General features: G+C 39.9%; 1 protein-coding gene across 6 annotated transcripts in view; it reads left to right on the top strand.

Moving 5' to 3' along the window:
- The window catches only part of LOC103755376 (calcium/calmodulin-dependent 3',5'-cyclic nucleotide phosphodiesterase 1C), a 190,300-nt gene that overhangs the window by 131,848 nt on the left and 34,175 nt on the right, over positions 1-24,277 (top strand). For 3 of the 6 annotated variants that reach the window (XM_018075442.2, XM_018075444.2, XM_018075448.2), the window contains 6 exons: positions 663-783; positions 5,840-5,921; positions 12,395-12,515; positions 13,669-13,844; positions 17,751-18,050; positions 22,509-22,583. In XM_018075442.2, the coding sequence (XP_017930931.1) occupies positions 663-783; positions 5,840-5,921; positions 12,395-12,515; positions 13,669-13,844; positions 17,751-18,050; positions 22,509-22,583 (875 nt within the window). The remainder of the gene's footprint in view (positions 1-662; positions 784-5,839; positions 5,922-12,394; positions 12,516-13,668; positions 13,845-17,750; positions 18,051-22,508; positions 22,584-24,277) is intronic. The other 3 variants (XM_018075443.2, XM_018075445.2, XM_018075447.2) reach the window with 2 other exon arrangements.

Genomic DNA, 24,277 nt, shown 5'->3' on the forward strand with positions numbered 1-24,277 from the left:
TAAGAATTTTATACCTGTAGCAGACCAGAGTGCGACTAACCACTTGGTCTTCTCAGAAGCTACAACTCTTTCAACTATTTCAGATAGCCAAAAAGTGGAATTAAAAAATGAGATCACCCATCCTGAGAAAGCTTTTGGGCTAGCCTCTTAGGTTATGGTTGTAAGAAATCACCAGCCTTTTTTCTGTGAAAACAGATGCCAGGGTTCGTTTCTGATCTCACACTAGTTTTCTATCAGTGAAACATTTATCAGTTACTGTGTAGACTCATCAGAGCCCCTGAGATGAGATCCTGATTGTTCATTGCAGTATGATGGTAGGGACTAGCTTCTCTTCCGAGATGCGTAAAATGCAGCCCAGATGAAATGGGAAACACAGCAGTTCTTCAAGCCTGTTAGTGCAGACAAGCAAGCTTGGAAAGTTGTTCAACAAGGCTGAGCAACGTTTCTTTTTGTATTTTTTAATGTCTCTTTTAAAACAGGAATGGTGTATGTTGGAGAAATAAGACAGTCGTTCAGAGTTGTCTGACTTTATGAGCAGAGAAATCACTTTATTAATATGCTGGCCAAGGATTCTAATTACCTTATTTCCCTGAAGGTAATATTTTTGTCATTGGCCCCTGCAGGAGTAGACAATTAATTTGTTTCATCTTTTGGGTTTTCAGAATTGACAAGCCGAAAGCCTTATCACTGTTGTTACATACAGCAGATATCAGTCATCCAGCCAAGGCTTGGGATCTTCACCATCGCTGGACAATGTCTTTGCTAGAGGAGTTCTTCAGACAGGTAAAGCCAGGGCCATTCCTTCATATTTCTGCAGCTGAGAGGGAGTATGTAGGATTGGGCAAAGAAGTAGGAAAATATGAACACAGATATTTTCCTTTTCTCTGATATATGTAAGAACCTCCTAAATAGTATGAAGCTTTCTCCTCTGGCACCAGTAACACTGGCCATTATGCCTTTTAGAAAGTTAATTTTCTGATACACTGTCTATAGATGTAAACATTTTCTACCTAGAAGAAATTCTGATTTGGGAAGCTAATATATCTTTTAGATTAGGAAAATATAGAATATGTGTCACTCAGTTATAGAACCATAAAAACAGATTTGGCTAACTGTACTTAAAGAACTGTACTTTCATTGTTGGGGTGGATATGAAAAAGGCTTATTTTTCCCTTACTTTAAGTGAAGTGAACTGATCAAGATTATAGCTCATAGTGGACCATCTGTTGACAGACCCACAAATCTAAACAAATCATTGAGCTCTGTGTGATTGTTAAAAGGTCCTCAAGTGATTAATAAAAACATTTAAAGACCTGCCTTAAAAAAAAAAAGAAGTAAAAAGAGAGCTCTTAAGGAGTGCTTAGGATACTTTTCACTAATATGAATTAGTAACCTAAGCAGAAAATTGAGTGCTTATTTTCCCTCCAGAGTTCTATAACTTCATGTTATATAGTAAATCTGAATGCAAAAGGGAAAAATATATGACAATTTTTAAAAAGTTCTGACAATTTTTTAACATTACGTTTGTTTTTAAAGACACTGCAGGAATCCATTTTTAAAGAGGGCATTGCAAGAATTTGCTTTGAAATGAATCTCTTTATTTGTTTTTCAAACCATGAATGACTTCAGAGGTAGATCATCCTGCATCTATCTCTGTGTTGCCACACTGGAGACTCATGCAAGTAGGATGGTTTTAACATGCATTTAAGGGGAAAAAATGTGCATATTTATACTTTTCTAGCTCAAAATTGTACTAAATGTGTTAAAATACACAACTGCTGAGTCCCCTAAAGACGTGTGATGGAATTAAGATTAGCTAGGTGCGAGACCACAAAAAGTCCAAGTTTTGATCTGTTTTACACATATTAAAAAGGCAAAATTATTATTTTATATTTTTATAAGAATAATTTCATTTCAACTAACAAATCTTACTTTAGCTTTGAATGATGAATGCCTCCACACTTAGATGAAGCTATGTATAAAACTTGTATTCTAGTTCCAAATTCAGATGCATTAAGCTTGTCACGAAGCATGAACTTGTGTTCATTGAAGTTATTTAGTACTAGATCAATAGGTACATCCCTACCTCACAGCAGAAGAATGCTTCTCTCAAGTTGTAATGGGTAATTTTTGCAGTAGCCAGGAGGGGACATGGCTAGGACACCGAGGTTATTCTATACCATCTCATGTCATTTTCCAGGGATGGGGGTAAGGGCTATAAGGGCTTTCTTCCAGGTCAGGATAGCGTGGTGAGGGTTGGGTTGGGCTCTGCAGTGAGCATTTGCATGTGAATCATTCGCCTGTCTCTTTTACACTTTTGTTATTAATATTATTGCTGTTACTGTTCATTTTCTTATCTTGCTGCTGTTTTTATCTCAACCTACAGTCTTGACCTTCTGTGCCTCCAGTTCTCCTCTCCAGCCTGCTGCAGGAAGGAACGGGAGGAGAGAGGGAGTGGCACATGATTTGGAGGTTTTTGGTGGGAACACTAAATTGGAGAATACAATTCCTAAAGCACAACAGCCTAGTTTGGCACCCAATGTGAGGCTCGAAGTTTTGAGATAAAAACAGATCTGACCACAATGGGTTGGAAGAAATTCAATCAAAGCATTTGTTGTATTAGGTGTGGAGCCACTGGTCTCAATGTTGCTTGGTCTGTTCACTGGTTGTTGCTGTACTGTGTGATATCAGCTTATAATAGGATAATATCAAGGACAGTGAGGGTCCTTAGGGATGTGTATTCAGTGTTGCTCTCCTGCCCTTACCCCAGGCGATACCTTTGGGAGTCCATTAATAATCATACCTCATCTGTGGGGGGAACAGGGGAGGATGATTTTTCCCAGCTTTTCACCCCATATTCCTCCTTCAGACCTGTTACAACAGCTTTTGAGAATTTTGAATTCCCTTTGGATGTTGAGGAAAGCATATTCTTATTACTAAGTCTGCCAGGTTTCCTCAGTGCAGTCCACCACAGCATGAAGTTATTGAGAGATCTGCCCAGGGTGAATAATCATGAGTGGCATAGAATGTGGGAGAAAATGGACCAGCTTTTGAGGGACTGTTCTGCTCCAATGGTTTGGAAGTTCACTGCTGAACAACTGCAGGACCCTGATTAAGTGGCAGATTATTTGAAAGAGTACTGATGTGGCAGCTCCAGAGAGGTGTGAACTTATGCAAGTGCTGGGCCCTGGCTACTTTTTGTCGAACACTGCTCATTACTAGACAGCACCCGCAGGGGGAAGAGGAGAAAAGCAGACCAACAGGCACTGTGGTCACTCAAACTGCAGCTGAACCAGAGAAACAACTTGTGCCAGTAGCAGAAGAAGAAATCCAAGGCAAAATCAGTTCACACAGTGAGGGATGAAGAGGAAGCAGGGCTCTCAGAACAGAAGGAAGAGGCGGGACCAGAGATAATCACTACATCCCTATCCCTGGGTGAGCTGCAAGATATGCAAAAAGATTTGAGCCGCCAGTTGGGTGAGCCCCTGGTGACCTGGCTGCTTTGATGCTGGGATATTACAGCCCAAAATATGAAACTAGATGGTAGTGAAGCCAAGCAGCTGGGATCCCTGTCCTGGGATGGGGGCATTGGCAAGGGGACTGGGAAGAGGACAGAAAATCTCAGCCTCTGGAGGCAACTCCTGTCAAGTGTAAGGGAAAGGTATTCTCTCAAGGATGATCTAGTAGTGCCCCCAAGCAGGTGGAATGCCATGAAGCAAGGTATCCAATACCTGAAAGATGTGCTGGAGGTAATTTGTAGGGATTCAAATGATGAGCAGTTCCCTATAGATACAGACGACATCCAGTGTACAGAATCCCTGTGGCAGAAGTTTGCAAAGAGCATGCCATTGCTGTGTATTGTTGGCATTTATGTCAATGAAAGTAGAACAAACAGTGCTTCAGGTGACTACCTAACTCAGACAATATGAAGATCATTGTTTTTCCTCCTTACTGATCTGTGCTTTGGCTGTGGAAAGAGTGTCCAAGACTGAGGGCAGATTCAGAAAGTTCGAGCAAACTGGAGAGGAAATGTCCCATGCACCACCAGTATGGACCGGAGTCTCTGCTGTTGAGCAAGCACAGCACCAGAAGCTGTTGGCAGTTCTGCTGTTGGTATCTGCTGTGTGTAGGTGTAGAAGGCCAGGGGGTGGCTGGGCTCCTTCCCCCCCCTTCAGGGGGGAGGGGGAGCCCTGCAGCCCCCAGCTCTGTCTAGGCCAGAGTTAAGAGGCACCATTTAGAGTGTGTGCTGTGAAGGAAGGAATTTGCAGCACCTGAGGTAAAAGAAGAGAGGCAGGCTTTGCAGCCAAGCCCTCTCTTCCCCCTCTTTTTCTGCAGTTAAAGCTGTGGAGGGGGGCTTTTTTCTTTCCCTCCACTGTAAGTGGAGGAGAGGCTCAGCATTGAAGCTGAGCCAAGAGACGGGCTGGAGGAGGTAGACCCAGTGTTCGGGAGAAGAATCCCAGATGAAATTGGAGACAGGCCAAGAGCTCGGGAGTTGCCTGCTGAAGCTGACCGGGGGCAGCCAAAAACTGACTCGGAGGACGCTGGGTAAGCTGAACTACACTGCAGCAGCCTACGAACCGAGGTATGAGATCGAGAGGGAGAGATCACATAGCAGACCGAAGAGAAAGGACTCAAAGCTATCTTCCTGGACTTCGTGAGGAGAAAGACTGCAACAAACAGCCGGAGCTTGGTGAGGGAGAAGCGTTCGAGCCCAGAACACTCCCACGAGAGAAACTGCGTTACCCAGCAGCCTGAAAAGGCTCTTCCTGGACCAAAGTTAAAGGGAGGGGCTTAAAAAGACTGACAGAAATGTAATATATATATATATAGCTGCTTTTAGTTTGTACAGTATATTTATTTGTGTAAATAAATGTATATATTTTCCCCTTCCCCTATAGAAGCCTCTGACCTAAAAGTTTCTCTCCGGTGTTAGGATAAATTTTGCAAAGGGGTGGGGGGAAGCCTGGAAATTGGATTTTTAGATTTCTAATGTGGCTCAAACTGCCAGACGTGGTCAACAAAAGAGCAGCTATGTCCTCACCAACCAACCGAAAGGAAACACAAACTTTCCTAGGTACTGTGGGGAAGATGCATATTCCAGATTACTGTCAGATTGTGAGACCTCTGTATCAAGTGACCCAGAAGGAGAACAATTTCGAGTGGAGCTTTTGAGCAAATTAAACAGGAGATTGTTCACACAGTAGTCTTTGGGCCAGTCAGGACAGCACAAGATGTGAAAAATGTGGCACATGCTTTGGAGGTTTTTAGTGGGCATACTAAATCAGAGAATACCATCCTTAAACCATGAGATTGAGAACTACTACTAGCCAGAGGGGACTATGGTTGTAAGGGGGTACCTCGCCTATGACAGGTTGCCAGTTTGAAACGGAGCTATTTACCACTACCTTCTGACAGGCCCCAGCCTATCAGCCAGTTCCCCATCCACTGCATGGACCACTTGTCTATACTGTAATGCATCAGTGTCTTTAGGAGGAGGCAGTGGGGAACCCTATCAAAAGCCTTGGAAAAGTCCAGGTAGAGAATGCCCACAGCTTGGCCCACAACAACCAAGCAGGTTACTTTCTTGTAGAAAACTGTTGGTGTCGTCTTTGGAAAAAATCAATAATCTGCATCTGGCCAGCCATAGCCTATGAATTCCTTATCTGAAAGACTCAAATTATCCACAATTTGTGTTAAAAATAAACAAACAAAAAATGCAAATAAAATCAAAGTTTAATTAAAGAAAGTAAAATGAGAGGCTTTTACGGTTGTGAAGTAAGATATAGAAGTGCAATGTGTCTTGTCCTTTTCTAATTTCATCTCAATTTTTTTTCTCTAGGGTGACAAAGAAGCAGAACTAGGGTTGCCCTTCTCTCCCCTGTGTGATCGCAAATCTACTATGGTTGCTCAGTCTCAAATAGGTATGTCCCTTTTGGTGCATGTGAAGCAGCATCTTAAAAGCAAAACTTACTCTTTCCTATAGGGCTAAGATCATAGTGATCTCTCATCATTTGGAACTATGTTAAAGAGAAAAAATGTAGTACAATAGCATTATTTTTCCCAGATTAACCATTCAAAGCTGGGGAGCCTTTACGTGTATGGTAATGGTTCCATACATTCACCAAGTTACCTCTGATGTGTCTGCAGAGATAGCTACAGTGCCTGATCATGAGACTTATTCCATAGTTTTCTGAGCTGTGAAGAATGGGTGCACATGGCAACATCATGTGATATGAGTGTCATTGGTGTATATGAAAATGTAATGTCAGTCCCTTTGATGACCTGTGCAAAAATACTGTGTGTTTTTCAATTTATGCCTCCAATCCTTTCCTCCCAATACTTTAAACCAACTATTATTTTTCACTGAAGCCATGCAAGTAGCAAATATTTTTCTGTGCCACCCTTTCAGAAAAGAGATCTTTTTACAAACGCACTAACAGCACTTTCTCTACCTTTCCTTCAGTTACTGAATGAAAAATTAGGGGAAGGATGAGGCAACAAGCCTGGCATTTGGTGAGAGAATAAGAGGGGCTAAGTGAAGTAAAACTGTTGAGGGGGCTTGGAGCAAAGAAAGGACAAGGGAAAAGGTGGATTTTTGGGTGGATTTTTGTATCTAGGAAGCAAGTGAACTAGATAGAGAAACATGTTCTAATCTCAACTGGAGAATAGGTAGTTTAATAGAATAGCAAAAGAAAGATAACATGGATACTAAAATTGAGGGAATTGAGAAAGACAGAGAATGTATTGAAGGAAAACAAACAAAATATTTGAACCATGAAATTTCTCTCGAAGAACAAGACAAAGATATCCCCAAACCTAGGAAAATGCAGATTCGTATCTTTGGCTAAGAACCATTTCTGTTTAAAATTATTTCATTTTTCCTGGTAGGCAAGCCATTCTCTGGGGGACATCATCCCAGATTTTTCTGGCTTTGGAAGTTTAGACAGTTCAGCTAGGAATCTGAACTTGAAAAGCCCTATACAAGCCTGGCCTGGTTACCAGACTTGTAGTATTTACTCCTGTGCAACAATAACCCACAATACAACTGTGGGTTGTTCTGCCAGCAGCTCAGTGGAGGAAAGCAGCAACAAACTTGAAATGCTGCAGTCTCAGCTAAAATTCATGTTGAAGACTTCTGGGCACATTACACCTATTGCTGTGCTGTGAGAGAAGATAAACTCTCTCTCTCTGGTCGATGTGAAGGAAAGAGCATGTAAAGGCTTCTCTTTCACATCCCTTTCAGATATGTTCCTTACTCCTTACAGGGAAGAGGAGTTGTGCCTCTCACAGGGTCTCTCTACATAGGGTTGTGTGTGCTTGGATGCTAGTTTTTCTGGTTCTCTCCTTTTGTATTCCTTTGCTCAGAAGGACAAGGAGAGCCAAGAATGTTCTGATGCCCTTTGTGTCAAACCACCATAAAATTAATGTTGAATTAAACCATCACTAATACAATTCCACCTTATAAAAGAGGCACTTATCAGTAGGCAAAGGCAACCTTATTTAGTCATATACTATTTGTCATTATATTTGATTTGTGCAAGGGGTTTAGTAATCCATTGACATTAGTAGTCTACTCTTTATAAATCTTGCCTTCTAACATTATAAAATGCTCATTTCTCAGTCTGCTGCACATATCGACAGTCTCTTTCTCTAACATACCCCTTGTTAAATTGAAACCTCCTTTGTTTTCTAGCTATCCACTGAGATAAGACTTTCAAAGTTGTAGAGTAGATTCTTTTTCCATTTGTTTCTTTACCTGATTAATAGTCTTAACAAATTTTTCCCTGTGATAGTACTTTGAACATTTATTTTCAGAAGTAAATTCTTGCTGAATTCCAGATTGTGCTATTATATGATTGGATTTTACGATCTTAAAGGTCCTTTTCAAACTTAGTGATTCTGTGATTCTATGATTCTGTCATCTGCATCAAGCAGCCATCAGTTCTCATAAATTAAAAAACTCTGTCCTTTGTGAAATAAAATTATGATTTTAGTTCTGTCAAGAACAGAGCCTAGAAATCCTGCTCTGATGGCTCGACTTGTTTGTAGTTACTGGTTTGCTGCTGTAGGATCACTGTAGATGCAACAACAGTGGACACACGTTTTCATTATAAAAAATTTTCACAAAAGATTTTGGCAATATGGCCTTTTTACATGAAATTAAGGAATCTAACAGAAAAAAATTCCTCAAAAGAAAGAACGTGTCCCTCATGTTGCTTCAGTTTATGAAAACTTGTTCAGAGTTTAAACTGATAAATAAAAAAACCTGAATATCACTTTATGAACTTTATTTTGAAAACCTATTAATGTTAATGATAATGACCAATTTATCATCCTTTTTCTTATGGCAAATATTTTTGTACCATAGTGAAGATGGGAGAGATTTGTGTCCAGAAGTCAAGCTGCTTATCAGAGCGAGGGAGAGAAACAAACTGCAAAGAGAACCAGACTAAGACTTTTGTATTTCCCAACAAGAATATCAGGAGTTTCTCTGCTTAAACTCTAGGAAGCTTGTTTCACTGAAGATCAGCCTTTGTTGTCATTGTCCACTTTTGCAGCTGATAAAAGTAGCAGCATGCCTTTATTTTTGTCCTTTGATTAGCAAAAAAGAAAATTACACCTTCAGAAAACATTGGATAGAGGCTGATGAGTGCATGCTGCAGATTTTTTTTTTTTTTTTTTAATGTTAGCCTTTAGGGAAACTGTTCTCTACCCAGGTTTTTTTGTTGTTTGTTTGTTTTTGTTTGTTTGTTTGGTTGGTTTGGTTTTTTTTTTATTATGTCGATGTTTGCAGGTACAAGTGCAAGAGAAGTGTAGGGAACAGAACAAAGGTCTTTATGCAACCTTTGTCGACCTCACTAAGGCTTTCGATACTGTGAGCAGAAGAGGTCTGTGGCAGATTTTGGAACTTTTAGGTTATCCCCCCAAGTTCCTCAAAATGATCATCTCACTCCACAAGGATCAGCACGGCCAAGTCAGATATGGCAACACACTTTCCGAGCCCTTTCTAATAAAGAGTGGTGTGAAACAAGGCTGCGTTCTCGCTCCTACCCTATTCACAGTCTTTTTGAGCATGATGCTCCAAAGGGCCACAGCAGACCTCAAGGATCAGGACAGTATCTACATTCCATATCATACTGATGGAAGCCTATTCAACCTAAGGCGACTGAAGGACCACACTAAGACCTTAAACCATCTTGTCCAGGAGCTGCTTTATGCTGATGATGCCACCCTTGTCGCCCACACAGAAACAGCTCTGCAGCATTTAACATCCTGCTTTGCAGATGCTGCTGAGCTCTTTGGTCTGGAAGTCAGCTTAAAGAAGACCGAAGTTCTCCATCAACCTGCACCTCAGGAAGTCCCCCATCATCCCCACATCACCATTGGCCAATCAGAACTCAAATCAGTCCAGCAGTTTAATTACCTTGGTAGCCTCATCTCCTCGGATGGTAAGATTGACAGAGAGATAGACAACAGGTTGGCAAAGTGCTTTCGGAAAGCTTCATAAAAGAGTTTGGTGAAACAAACATCTGAAGAAAAGTACAAAGATCAGTGTTTACAGAGCCATAGTGCTGTCTACTCTTATACGGATCTGAATCATGGGTCATCTACCGCCACCACCTGCAGCTCCTAGAACACTTCCATCAACGCTGTCTCCGTTCAATCCTAAACATCCACTGGTCAGATTATGTGACCAATACATCTGTTTTTGAACAAGCAGCAATCACAAGTATTGAGGTCATGTTGCTGAGAACACAGCTGCACTGGGCAGGGCACGTTTCAAGGATGAAGGACCACCGCCTCCCTAAGATCTTGCTTTATGGTGAACTTGCTACTGGCTGCCGCAAGAGAGGAGCCCCGAAGAGAAGATACAAGGACTCCCTGAAACAACATCTCAGCCTTGGCCATATTGATCACCATAACTGGTCTACTCTGACCTCCAATCGGGAGACCTGGAGACACACCATCTACAACGCTGCTGATGCTTTTGAGAACGCACGCAGGATCACCCTTGAGGAGAAAAGGCAGCGCAGAAAGAATCGTACCTTGCGGAATATACCACCTAAGGAGTCTTTCTGCTGTGCCTTTTGCAACCGGACATGTCTATCTTGTATTGGCCTTTTCAGCCACCAACGCACTTGCAACAAACGTGGATAGAGCCCTTCCCAAATCTTCATTTGTGAAACCTAGCCATGATGATGATGTTTGGAGGTGGAATGAATGAACGCTAGTCATATGCCTGGAATTCACCCTCAGTATGCAGCATTAATTGGTAAAATCATCTTAGTCACTGAGATGCAGAAATGTTTATCATGCTCATTCTATTGAAGGAGATAAAGGATGATAAAATGGTCATTAGCATTAATAGGTTTAAAGCTCAGGTTCATTATTTGATAGTCAGGGTTTTAATTAGCATACTGAGTCAGCATATTTAAATTTTATTATGATCTCCATTTTAAGGTAACATAGTTGAAAAACTTATTCATGTTGTAGGGAATAGAGGGAAAAATTTCACTTATCAAAGAAAAGTTCTCTTAGGTATTTGAGTTTGTTTACCTGTGCCACCTCTGCTCATCTTTGTTGATGAGTTGCAAGACTTCTTGCAGGGAAAACCTGTTTCTTAAACACAGCTAGATTGTGTTTGTGTGCAGTTGTTGACTATCTGAGGAAACAAATCCCAACACCTTGCTGCTGAAGTTAGTGATGTAGTCATGTGTCTGGTATCAGAGATTTGAATCTCTTAGGGTTGCTAGTGGTGATGGAGCAAATGGCAGTGGTATTACTTGCTGAGCAGAATAACAAGGTACCATGGCTTGGGTTTCTTTGTTCACTAAGAGGTAAATAAGTTTTTGAAGGGGAATAGAGATGTATTGAGACAGACACACAAATATATGTAAATCAAGTTCTTATTATCCTTAGGATTCCTGTGGCACACTTAACACTGTTCTCAGTCAGTAAAATTTCCAGTGCTTTAAAAAATTGTATAAAGCTTCCTGGGATTATCTGAGTTGTCATCTAGCATACAGTTTCCTATTCAGGCTTTATGCTACATACATTTTTGATTAACTACCTGGGAGTTCTTTTTTTCCTAAATTTGAGTAGATAAGACTGACTCAGTGTTATGGAGGCACAGTATTCAGATTTTTGGATATGACCGAATGTGTATTTTCTCCAGATTTACAGAATGTTACTTAAAAGTAACATTTTTAATTTGACCAGGCATGAAAATACACTTAATAATCCATTCTTTTAGAAATTTAGCAAAAATCAGGGAAGGGAAATTGAACTAGAAGGATGCTCAACTGCTTTGCACTTGGGATGTGGATCAAAGCATCTGTGAATTCAGGTGCCTGAACAATGTGGTCTCTTCTTCTTTTGTTGTTCTGTTATCACCTAGAATCACCAGTGCTGTAGAAACATATAATGATCAAGTCAGAGAAACTACAATATTATTAAGGAATAATTAATACTTGATAATTAACAAATCTCTGAAAATTGTAACAGTAGGGATTTGTAACAGTAATAACGTTACCAAAAAACATCTGACAACAGTAATTGTAACCTGGATCCCAATGTGCCTTATGAGAGATTAAGGACATCATTGTTTTCTTGGCTACCTGCAACACTAAGAAATTTGCTAACTGAAGTGGTAAAGGAATTTAGGAAAACGTGTAAGGTACTGTAAGCTCCTCACTCTCACATTTTGTCCATGCAACTTGGATTTTCATCCATCTCATGAGCTTATGGCCACAAGACCCTTAAGTCTGCTCTCCCAACATTCAGATCAGAGCCATATTCATCTCTGTCAAGCTGTATGATGAAGTAGAAATTATTTGGCCCTTTATTTTTTCCTTTACTTATTTTAAAAATGTGGGGAAAGCATCTAAATCTGTTTTCTTATCAACAAGAAAAAGCTGACCAAGCACTGAGGAGAGAGTATTCACAGCAACGTGAATGCTGACGCGCAGTAAAGGACGTTCTTGTGTAACTCCACACCAGCAAAACTTACTGGTATTATTACGGTTATATTTATTTTCTGCTTTTAAAGAATTCTTCTTTGAAACCGGAGTTTATCCAAATCTGCTAGAAATTTGACTTCAATATCACACTACTCCTCATATAAAACAAATCTTGATGAATCTTTTGATGTCATGATTTACCACAGTTTCTTGCCCGTATTTAAGTAGGTATCTTTTATTGTATACTGTATCCAGGCTCTTGGGCCAGGGATTAATATATAACTCAATTTCCTCTTTTTATTATTTGCCTATCTCTCTTTCAAGTATAATATTTTACACTGTCATCTACAGTGTGGTTTTCTGTATTCACTGAAGCAGGGACTCTGCATAAATCCTCCTCTTGCCTGCCTGGCTCTCCTTGTGTTTCTGCTCAGGTTTCATTGATTTCATTGTGGAACCCACTTTTACTGTGCTGACTGACATGACAGAGAAGATTGTGACTCCACTCATCAATGAAGCTTCCCACTCTGGCATGTCCGGATTCAGGCGCTCCAGGTGAATAACCTTGCACCTTCCCCTTCACTCTGCACGTGCTGCTATTGCACTCAACTCCTCTGTTTTCCTCCCCTACAGTATATGTTTTCCATGTGGCTTAAAGACCCATATCCGCATTGCCAACACTACAGCTCATCTTGTGAGGTGTCTTTGTGCCTGGGGGAGGGCAAAGAGGTAGGGTGGCATGAACCTGAGTCATACCTCCAAAGGCAGTGAGCACAAATGGTTGTAGCCATGCAATCAGGTACACTTCAGTGCTCTCTCAGTCACTAATGTCAGAGAGAAGGTAAATAGAGTCATTGGAAGGCCCTCATTTCTTCACATCTAGAAGTATAAATGGGATTGAAACAAAAATGATGACTGGAAAGTATAAGCACACTCTTGTGACAGTATTGTTATGCAAATGTGTGAAGAACCACCAGAATTCACCTGGAGTTCAGGTGTAGAAGTCTTGGCCCATTCAAACTGTATTATAGAGATACCGCTCTTTTAGTAGTTTATTGACAGGGCACGTTTTGGGATTCAAATGCCTCATGGCTAGTGCTCCCTAAAGTAGGGCTACCCTCAGGGTTCCCTCTCCCAGGTGACTTCTTTACTCTTGGGTGAACAAAGAACAGGCACTTATATCTTTCTTTGTCGGTAACCTTGTTGCCTTTATTAAAATGTGCACAATGAAGCATGCATCCTTGAAAGACAACTGTAGGATCTGTAACCGAAACGAGTGCCTGATTTCAGCCTCATCTGAGGTCACCAAGTCCTGGACAGAGGTGGATTTCCTGTCCTGTACCTCAGTGAATTTTAGGAGACTCCTCCTCTGACATATTTTATTTCTAGAATTGTCTTACTCTCCAATAATATTTAGGGAGTGGAGATGTACAACAAAAGTAGTGACAGCACTTTGACTGATTCTATTTCATAGTGACCATGGATACCAAAAAATAGTCAGAGAAAAGATGCCTTTTATTTCTAGCAATGGCTTGGTTGTGCTCTTTGCTTTAACATTGATTGGCCTGGGGTGGGACAGGAGAGAAGCGAAAGATAAGGGATTCAAGCTTAATTTTTCCTGGGTGACTTACAGCTGTTATTTCTTCATAGTTGTATTTGGGTGTACAGGATACTGATTTCTTCTGTGTTTTGTGATATTGTGCCCCAGCCTAAATAACATTAGTCCCTCCGAAGTTAAAAGATCAAGTGTCAAGAGCACTGGGTCCGAAGGAAGTGCCTCACTTAACTGCTCCATACTCACTGTGGACTTCAAATGTTTTAAAGCCACCTGGACTGAGGTGGTGCAGCAGAACAGGGAGAAATGGAAAGCGCAAGCCACCAAAGGTAACAGCCAAGCTTCTTAGCAAAAGAATAAAAATTCTTTTGACCTCTTCTTCTTCAAGTTCTTCTTCAATCAAATTTTTCTCCAAGTAAGCACTGTTAGTTCGAGAGAATCTGCTTTTTGAGTTCAACAACCTACACTGTATTCAGAAGGATAGGAATATTGTGACTCGTCTGTGCCTTATACTTGCCTTATATGCTCTTCTTAAGAGTACCTTATACTCTTCTTAAGGGTGTCTTATACACTTCTTAAGAGTACCTTATATTTCTTATGTAAGTGTACCTAATGAAGAAGATATGGACAACGGGACGGAGAAAAGTTGTGAGGGAGTTCCCCTAAAGCCATGAATCAGACTCAGGGTGGTGCAAAAATAACTGGAACAGTATTTGTAGATATAGATTATCAGTAGTTCATTGTTAAGGTTGAAAGAGGCATGGATAATATTTCAGGGGAGAAGGACAGAATATTCTGAATTCATAACTGGTTTCATATTTCTGGTGATAACTTGGAAAATTAATTGGAAGCTATGCTGCAAATGCTTGTGATGTCATCAATCTGGGAGAGACTGTAAATATTTCAGAAGAATATGAGCGTTGTGTTGGTTAAATGTTGACCAGGGTTCAATACTCTGATGCAATTGAAAAAAAATCACAACCAACATCCCCCCACCACTGAAAAAAACCCAAACCTGACCCAACCCAAACACACACACTAAAAAAAAAAAAAACCCAACACACTTTAGTGAGACTCCTCTGGCATTCTTCTTATCTTTCCAGCAGTAACAAGGCCCTCAAAGCCCTGCTGTGCCTAGTTTTGGCCACTGCTGTTCAGGAAACATATGGACCAATTGTAGACAATGCAGAGTACAGCAATGCAAATTATGATAACTTGTCTATAGCTGAAAGCATTATAGGTGTATAGCTGAAAGCATTTTTTTGAAGACTACTTCAGCTGAAAAATAAGGGAACTATTTTTTTATTCAAATACCCTGGGCTGTTAAGAGGAGAAAAAAATTGTCAGGTTATTATAAATGTTATTATAATGTCTAATAAGTTAGACATTAGCAAATCTCTGTTATTGGAGTTCTTTTGGAAATAATGAGAGCCATCTTTTGAGAACGATTTAGTTATAACTACCCCTTACCTCCAGGGGCTGGATGATTGCCCAAGGTCTCCTTGACCCCTCAGGTGATTTTGGAACCAAAAAAGGAGGAATGTTTCAACTGGTTTTTTTTCCTTATGAAACTGGGATGCAATTTATTCTGTGATCGGAACGGTTATTACTCAAACCCTATTTTAATGGAGTTGTTTTATTTCATGTAAATGGAAACAGTTTGATTTTAATGTTTCTGGGTGTGTTTAGCAGTACAAATATACATATTTTTTTAATCCTGGAAGAGTTATAGAAACATATGGCTCAGCATACCTTTCTATGTTCTTGGACTCCAGAGCACTTTCATCAATATCTTTTGCTCAGCTGCTGTCTTGCTCCTGACTTGCAGCAATTTTCTTCACTCTGGGTCCATCTGCCTTGGCCTTAGTCTTATGCAGCAAGGCCTGCCACTCAGCAGGTTCTGAAGTTGCAGACCCTTGCCAAACCATTGTCATTATGCACTGCCAATGAAAACAGTTACTACTAAGAGAATACAACATTACCTGTTAGTTGACAGCAAATAGCAGTTGGGGATCAGAAGGGAAGGAATCTATTATTGTTACTTTTGTAGCTAATATTATTATTAAATTATTTGTACAATGCTCTATTCCCGTTGGTAATGGCATTGTTCCTAGAAGCCTCAGTGAGCAGTTTTTATCCTAAGTGTGGTATTTATAGAAAATTTCTCATACTGTGTAGGCAAAATAAGTGGGTTTATTACTGATCTTTTTTACTTAAAAGATCATCATTAAATAGCTACAAATAGCTATTTAAATTTAATCATCATTAAATAGCTACAAAACAAACACCCTGATGTGCAAAGCACTATTTAGATAAAGTATTTTCTAACACTGTTTTTGACAAGAGGCGCTCATCCAATGGTATTGTAGTCTCCTGAGACAAATTTCTCTCCTGCGACTCAGGTGCAAAACATAACTTTTTTCAGATCCTCAAATGAGAGGAATCCTTCTGTATGCAGTGGTACTCTGAGATTAGCTCAGTTGGTTAGAACATGGTGCTAATAACACCAGGGTCATGGGTTTGATCCCTGTACAGCCCATTCACTGAAGAGTTGGACTTGATGATCTTTGTGGGTCCCTTCCAACTCAGAATATTCTGTGAAATCTATGAGACTCCAGAAAAAATATCAATATGTATAGCTTAACTAGCACAGATTTCAGGAATGATTAGTGGAGTGAGGAAGACTAATCGAATTATGTTTTTGTGTGAACCATAATTTATTAATTTAAAAATTAGTTTACTGTATGTAGCTGCTGACAAGGGAAATGCACATTGGCATTTCTTATAAGGACAGCTTTACACTTTTGTACCCCATTGGTACATTTTTCTTAAAACTGGTTCTGATTCACTCATAAGAAGTATTTGACAATGTAATTTTTACATACTGGCCAAGATCCTGCTCCTGTAAGGAACAAAACATCTTCCTTATACATGTCAAGAATATTTCCCTAGGACTGAGGTAGACTTCACTCAGCGTTTTATAGGATCTTCTCCTCTGTTTGACAGCTTATGTAGTCTCTCAGAAAACAAGAGATACATCTGTGGATTCTTATCATGATTAAAATCACTTCTTGATGGGGTCATAAGGAGTAGGCCTGAATATTCTCAACCCAATAATAGGTTGGTTACATCTCTGTGCTAGACTCAGTATAGATACAGTTATGATCTGAAGCTGCATAAGCTCACAGGTTCCAAACTGAGTGTCTGCTGAGCTACTCATCTGCTTTTGCAGATTAAGTCTCTATTGATCATGCAAAAGGGGAAGAAAATTATGGATTCTCTGCCCAGAGTTTGTGCACACCCAGTCAGGTTTATTAGTTTGAGGGCTGTCTTGAGGGACTGCGGTTGTGTTCTGCTTTTCAGTGGGATGTAGGAAGCCAAACAAAGCCCTTGCAGCTGAGTCTGTTGGGGAGTGCTGTACCTGATCTGGGCTAGAAATGTAGTGGTCTCTATACCTGAAGCAAAAGTAATTTGCAACCTGTCTTACAAGTAAGTGTTACATAAGTACCTAATGTTTGGACGAGAACAAGAGTAGTATCTTGGATGGAGGAAAACGGCTTCTTTGTGATTTTTTTCTTTTAATCGAATGACATTATTTTGAGGTGCTGCTGTTGTTCAACATTCACTTTTGAATTTATACCTTTGTATATTTGTGATTGACTGTAAAACTTTTGAGGATGGCATGGCAAGCACTAGTAGCAATGTATTAGTCTGCCAGGAAAGGATGGACCCATAAAGAAAGGATAACTCTAAGTGGAAGGGAAGAGATAAAGAAACTGGCATTGGAAGCAACCTGGAACAAGAGGGAGAAAAAGTAGATATCAAAGAACCAAGACTTTATGGGCTTAGAGTTAGCTAGTACAATGTGAGACTAAATGCTGTTTGACTCTTGTGTGTCAAAAATGAAAATAGCTTTGGCACCCCTAGAGCCTTCAGTAGCTAATATCTCTTTTTGCCTTTTAAGAATTTTGTGGAACCACTTTTTCAAAGGTGAACTTTATATGGTAAAAAAAGGACACACACATAATATACATTTGGGCCAGCCTGGGATATTGTTTTCAGAATACTTTGTTAAATGTTCTCCTGTGCTCTTTTTCTGTTGTCAGGTCATTTCCTACTTTTTTTTAAGTAAAAGATGTTTGTATGTGAAATACTGAAGTAGATTTAGATGTGAGTTGTCAAATTGACTGATAGTTGCGATTTCTTTCCTTGTTTTGCTTCTCTCTTTGCTGAAGATGCAGAAGAAAAAACTAAGAAAGAAGCAGAGGAAAATGCCTATCAGGGAACAGATGAAAAGGAAAGCGAAAAGGATGAGAAGCCAGCTGAAGATACCACAGCAACAAATACAGAGAACAGCAAAGAACCAAATCCTAGGGAAAGCAAAAGCACAGATTGCAGTAAAAATTCTGTAAATGAGACTCAGCAAAGGGGCATGAACAAACACAAAGCCTCTCAAGGGAAAAACATACCTAGGACAGATAAGGGAACAGACTCTCATCACACAGTGGGAGAAGAGAAACAGCATGTCCAGAATGGTGAGTTCTCTCCTTCCACTGAAACATAAATCCAGCCCTAAAACCAGTATCTCACCTTAGTGATGGAGGAACGTGATATCCTGGAAAAGGATGTTCTGGGGCCAGAGTCTCTTCCTGTGTGTAGGCATATGGAAATCAGAAACTGTATGTTAACTTCTGAGGAGCATTTTTCCACAGAAGATGGAGTTCATCATGTCTGCCTGGGCACTTTTAGAGGAAAGGAAAAAATATTTATCTCATGCAAGTGAAGCAGCCTGTTATGATACAGAGTTTTGAAAGCTGAAACAAATATTCTTGTTTCAAAGAACATCATTGTTTGGGTGGAGGAGAGAACAGAGGAGAATCCAAAGTTGGCTTATAAACTCATTTTAAAGCCAACTAAAGGCATCTTTGATTTGAGTCTCAAATATAAATATGTTTTTAGGCAGAGGATTTTTCTCCTCTCTTTTTTTACAATTTATTTTATCTATCCTTCTTTTGCTCAGTTTTCTTTTAATAAGGATAGTCACAAGCCTTCATTTTTTTTGGGGGGGGGAGTTTGACAGAAATTTTATTCCAGTGTTTTTAACTTGCTGTAGAACTGAGTTAAAATAAGAATCTCATTCTTCACCCAATAAAGGTGAAAAAAATGTTTGAAAATTCCATTAAACATTAAAAAAAATTATTATACTGTGGCAGTTTGAACCACATTAGAAATCTAAAATCCAATTTGCAGGCTTTCTCACTCCTTCTCACAATTTATCCCAACACTGAAGAGAAAACTTTCAGGTCAGAGGCTTCTATAGGGGAAGGGGAAAGTATTTACATTTATTTACGCAAATAAATATACTGTACAAACTAAAAGCAGCTATATATATATCATTACACTTCTATCAGTCCCTTTGAAGCTTCTCCTTTTAACTTTAATCCAGGAAAAAGCCTTTTCAGGCTGATAAGTAACCAGTCTCTCTCTCATGGGAGTGTTCGGGGCCTCTGAACACTACCTACCAACCTTCAGCTGTTTGCTGCAGTTCTTTCTTCTTCATGAAGTCTAAGAAGGTAGCTTTGAGTCCTTTCTCCTTTGTCCTGTGTCATTTCTGCTGTGTGATCTCTCCCTCTTGGTCTCATACCTCCGTTGTGTAGGCTGCTGTAGTGTAGCTTATCAACGTACCGTCCTCTAAGTCAGTTTTCGGCTGCCCCCGGTCAAACCTCGGCAGGGCAACTCCCGAGCCCTTTGGCCCGTCTCCAATTTTGCCTGGGATTCCTTTCCCTGGCTTCGAGCTGTTTTGTTATCAGCCCATCCACTTGGCTTTGCTTCAGTGCTGAGCCTTGCATCCACTCCCACTAAACAGCGAGAGGGAAAAACAGCCCCCTTCTGCAGCCTGGCTGCAAAGGGGGGGGAAGAAGAGGGCCTAGCTGCAAGGCCTGCCTCTCTCTCTCTCTCCCGCTTACCAGTTGTTTGTGAGTCACATCCCTCACAAACACTCACTTCAATGCTGTCTCTAACTCTGGCCTAGGCAGAGTTGGGGGGGCCGCAGGGCTCCCCTCTCCCCCCCAGAGGGGGGAAGAAGGAGCCCAGCCACCCCCTGGCCTTCTACACCTACACACAACAGACACCAATAGAAAAACTGCCAACAGCTTCTGGTGTTGTATATATATGATTTTTAGCAGAAACGAACAAGACGAGTGGTGACTGGCTCTCCAGGGAATGCTGCCCTGGCACCCAGTCACCTCTGAGCCCCCAACTCTCAGGGGGGGCCAATCTTAACCCATGACATATACCCATGAGAACAGACCAGTTATCTCTAGGTTGTTTCACTGTTGTTCCCCGAAGCCGATATCAAAAAATGGCAGTACAGGCACATTGACTTGTCACAAACTTGGCTAGTATCAGGCAGTGCAAAACTAGCAAAAAAGACACTTAGAAACTTTGTCTTAGAAAAAGACTGAGTGAGTATATAGGCTTTGAAAGTCCCAGGTTCAAGCAGTGAGTTTAGATGGCAGGAGATGCAGAAATTCTATTTAAAACATTCCTGATATTATTTTCGTGGTTGCTTGCCTTTCCCATTAATTCCTTCATCATTAGGGTTTTTCTAGATTGGAAGGACTGTGGGAATCAGAGCTGTCATGCTCTTTATGGTTTTTCTTCAGTGCTACATGGGTGAATAGGAATGGGCCCCCCAGGAAATCAAAAATGTTAGGGACATATGAAATCCCAGTTGGACTGCATCAAACATTTATTTTGAAATCCTTTGTTTTACATGCTTCTAACAGCATGGGGATTAAGTGTTCTCTAGTAATTTTGATAGTACCTTTTTCTGCAATGCTTCTCAGCTGCAGGTGTCAAAAGTGCTTTGAAAGGAATTATAGTGATTTCTGAAAATTAGCATCTTCCTCAGGAAAAGAAATTCTGCTCCTTAATTTATGGGATTATGTACCTTTAGGAGGTACAATCACTGCAGAGTCTTTGGAGACTGATGATCTTCACATTCATATCTCTGGATTCAGTACAGCTTCCCTTATGTTAATATCTCATCGTAATGTATTTGCCTCATTATTTCTCTGTTTCTTTAATCCCTTTCAGAAAGATCATTATGATTATCATTCTGCTCTGCTGCTGGCACTATGGCAGGGTAGATATTACAATACTCAAAAGTCTCCTATTCATAATATTCAATGAAAGTTCAGAAATTGTGTGTCAGGTGAGTTTAAAGTCTCTCTGTCATTAACTGCCTGTGTTCTTTCTCTGAGAGACTGAACTGTGAAATAATGTGGGTGTAGATGTTCAGCATCTTTTCCTGCACACAGTTAGGGTCAAGCAACTTCTTTATGCAATGGTTAGAAACCATTATTATCTCATCATTACCATCATCTGTATGATGGTGGAGGAAATGCAAGAAGACTTTTGTGCTTTGCTAGGTACATTTTTATTTCATTTCCTGAAGATAGTATCCTTTTTTTTTTTTTTTAAGGCCACCCTTATCAAACAGACACCTAAACCCTCTTTAGATCTGCTCATACCTCTCTGTTCAAGTACCCCAAGTCAGTGTCAGTGTGATCAGCTGAGGAGGGTGCTTCTTGTCCTGTATCATCTTGCTTTCATTTTCCTCTCACACATACAGAGAGTTTAAGAAGAAAAACCTGAAAAGTTTTGTATAAAAGCTGAACAAAACATGCTTTTTTCCCATCTTGTTAAATATTTTAAGATTTGAAAACCATTCCTCTTTTCTACTATGATGGATCTTAATTGGAGAGAGAGATTGATCCACTGCCATCCAAGAATAACAAACATGTCAGTGGTTAGGGCACATTGTGGAAGAGGGAGACCATGCTTCTTTTCAATTTTTTTTTTTTTGGAGCTGTTCCAAAAATAAATATCCACTGCCTATGAGTATTTTGAAGGCAGAACAGATCCTCTTTAACATGTAATACCTTTAATCTTGATCCAAAGACTGGGAAGTACCAAAACAGGAATAGAAATGGAATAAGCATCACTTTAATACAGCCCTGTAGCATACCTCATGTTTACAAAATTCTGAAGCAAGACTTTTACAGCTTTTTGTGTTAAAGTGTGTGTTACAAATTCACAGCCATTACTCCATGAGGAAAGGACAAACTGCCTGCTCCCATCTGGACAGACTGGTCTTGTTTCACTGGATGTCTGAAAGGACACCTTCTTTGCTGCTGTTTGGACACTGCAACTGAAATAGCTTTGTTCTGCTGCAGCTCTCCCTTTAAGTTATTTTTTATTTGATCTTGCATTCAGCATTCGCATTCAATGAAGGGATGGTCTAGGAAAGTCTGATGTGCTCTGCTGTATGACTAATAGATGACAGAAAATGAGAATGACTGGTTAACTTTCCTGGCTTCATAAAATACCCCCCAGCTCAAGCTGCCGTTTTAATTTTGCATCAACCATTGCTCTGCCAAAGGCCTTGATTTTCTGGTTTGCTACAGAGACTCTAAAGGCAGTTATCAATGCTAGGATGATTATTCCCTGATACAGTCATCAAAGGACCAACCCAAATGAATCTGTGGATAACAGAATCTGGTAAGAGAAAGCAAGACAAAATTATATAGGCCTGTTTAGGATATCTAAGGTGGTTCTTTAAAACAGAAACTTATGATGAAGTCTTGCAGCGTCTTAGTCCCTTAAAAGCATAAATGTTTGTGAGTCCTGATTTTGAAATTAAGTTTATACTCAGGTTTTTAATGGCCTGCATACAATCAGAGGGATTAAGAGTTTGCATGTGCACTTTAAATGGTTTTAAAAATTAGAATACATTTAAAAGTAGATTGTAAAGCTTGCTTTTCTGTAGGAGATGGATAATTTTTTTTGGTGCTTTATTCCTTTTGAATTTAGACTTTTCCTCCTAAGGAACATCTCCTTTGGATGTTCCCATTTGATTGAGTTATAGGCATTAATAAACTGCAGTCTGCATTAAAATCCTTATAATGTTTCTTATTGCTTCTTTCTAGGTGAATTAAAGGAAGACAATAAGTTGGACAAAAGAGATAAGTCCAGTGTGGGGGATGAATCAAAGAAAACAGATGGTAAGGACAATGTCACCCATTTTTATATGCAATCTTTTGATTCCTAAATATCTGTAGTTTATTCTAAAACAAAAAAAAAATGTGGTAACCAGAAACAGACTTAAGAGAAACAGTCATTAGATTTGAAAAAAAGCCATTAAGGCATTCTGAGGGAAAATCATTCCTTTCACATGATGCCTAGCACCATTTAGTTGAGCTGGTAAGCCTTATCCATCAATTTTTGCGCAGTGCCTGAAAGAAAAATCCTGGATTATTAGAGTTGCATAGTAGGAAATGCGGATTTGTGAGATTCTATCCTTTTGACTTTCTTTGGGCTGTATTCTGCTGTCTGTAAGGACAGGCTGCATTGGAGATGAAGAAAACAGAGCTAAGAAAAATACTGCACAAGATGTCCCTGTTTTACATGATCACGTTATACTACACCAATACAAACACAAAGCTTTCTTGACTTAATTGTCTGAAGGGGAATTTGCCCAGTATTGTCAAACCAGTGGTGTGAGAAGCAAGCAGCAGCGAACATATCAGCATAGAGGTCCTCTACTGAAAAGGGAATTGATGAAACATGGTTGAACTGAAGCAATTCCAAGCCGTAGAATGACTTCATGGTCATCTGGGAATAATTTCAAATGAGTCTGAGCCTAGTGTAGAGATTCACAGACATTTTTAGCAGCCTCAGCAAACTGGAAAAATAACTCTAAATTCTGTGGTGTGTTTACTCTTATGCACTTCCTCACCTGTGTACCACAGGGCTCTCAGATAGTATCTGAATCCACATTACTTAAGGCAGTTGCTGAAGTATTAGGTAGCAAACTAAATGGAAACAAGTTTTCTAGCATTTTCTGTGTATGTCTCAGTGAAATTCACTGAATCATAGCTATTCCTAAATGTAAATAATACAGTGCTTTGCTTTGATGGTCAAGAAAGACAACTTCATTGTAAGTACTGCAGTTTAGTATGATACCATGTTTTCTTTTATTACTTCTCTTTAAGAAATATTTAAATTCCTATTGCTCTAGCAAATGTGGCAAATAAGAAGAAAATATTTTACCTCAATTAAAAATGTAGAAAATTTCATCTAGAAGCTTGTATTTATTTCAGACATAAATATATGCTTTTTCTTAAGAGGCTCCTTAGTAGCAATTGTTTAGAAGAATTCAGTTATTTTGTTAAGAGGTCACATTACTTACATAGTTGAGTTATATGTCTGTCAGGAAAACAGTCTTGAACAAATACCATTTAACAGCTCTTAGTGCGGTTATGCAGAAATTAAGCACACGTACTCAAATAACATGTTACTTTTCAGATGTTCATGAGTATGTGCAGCTCTGTATGTAACTATCAAAACCCCAGAAGGATTAATGGGCAGAATGACTGTTCTCCCTGCTCCAGTGGGTGATGGCTGAGCAACAGCTGTGCTGGAAGGCTGCAGCCCTTGCAGGACCAGGTGGATGCAGAAACACTGTGGCGCTTTAAAGAGTATTCAGGAGCACCAGCCCAGCCAAGAGAGTAGACCCATGAATCCCTAACTTTGAGGACAAGGTTACATTTGAAGGCCTTCACTGTCAAGGTCTTAGAAAGATTAGGGGCACCTATTTAGTTAGGCTGGAGGACCAAGAAGTGAATATTTCATGCAGACTTGAAGATAGAGGGTGTGAATTTGGTTGCTTGCAAGTTGCTCATCTTTGTTTGATGTT

Source organism: Manacus vitellinus, unplaced genomic scaffold (assembly GCF_001715985.3).
Source record: "Manacus vitellinus isolate BGI_N305 unplaced genomic scaffold, ASM171598v3 scaffold_3_pilon, whole genome shotgun sequence".
Classification (NCBI taxonomy): domain Eukaryota; kingdom Metazoa; phylum Chordata; class Aves; order Passeriformes; family Pipridae; genus Manacus; species Manacus vitellinus.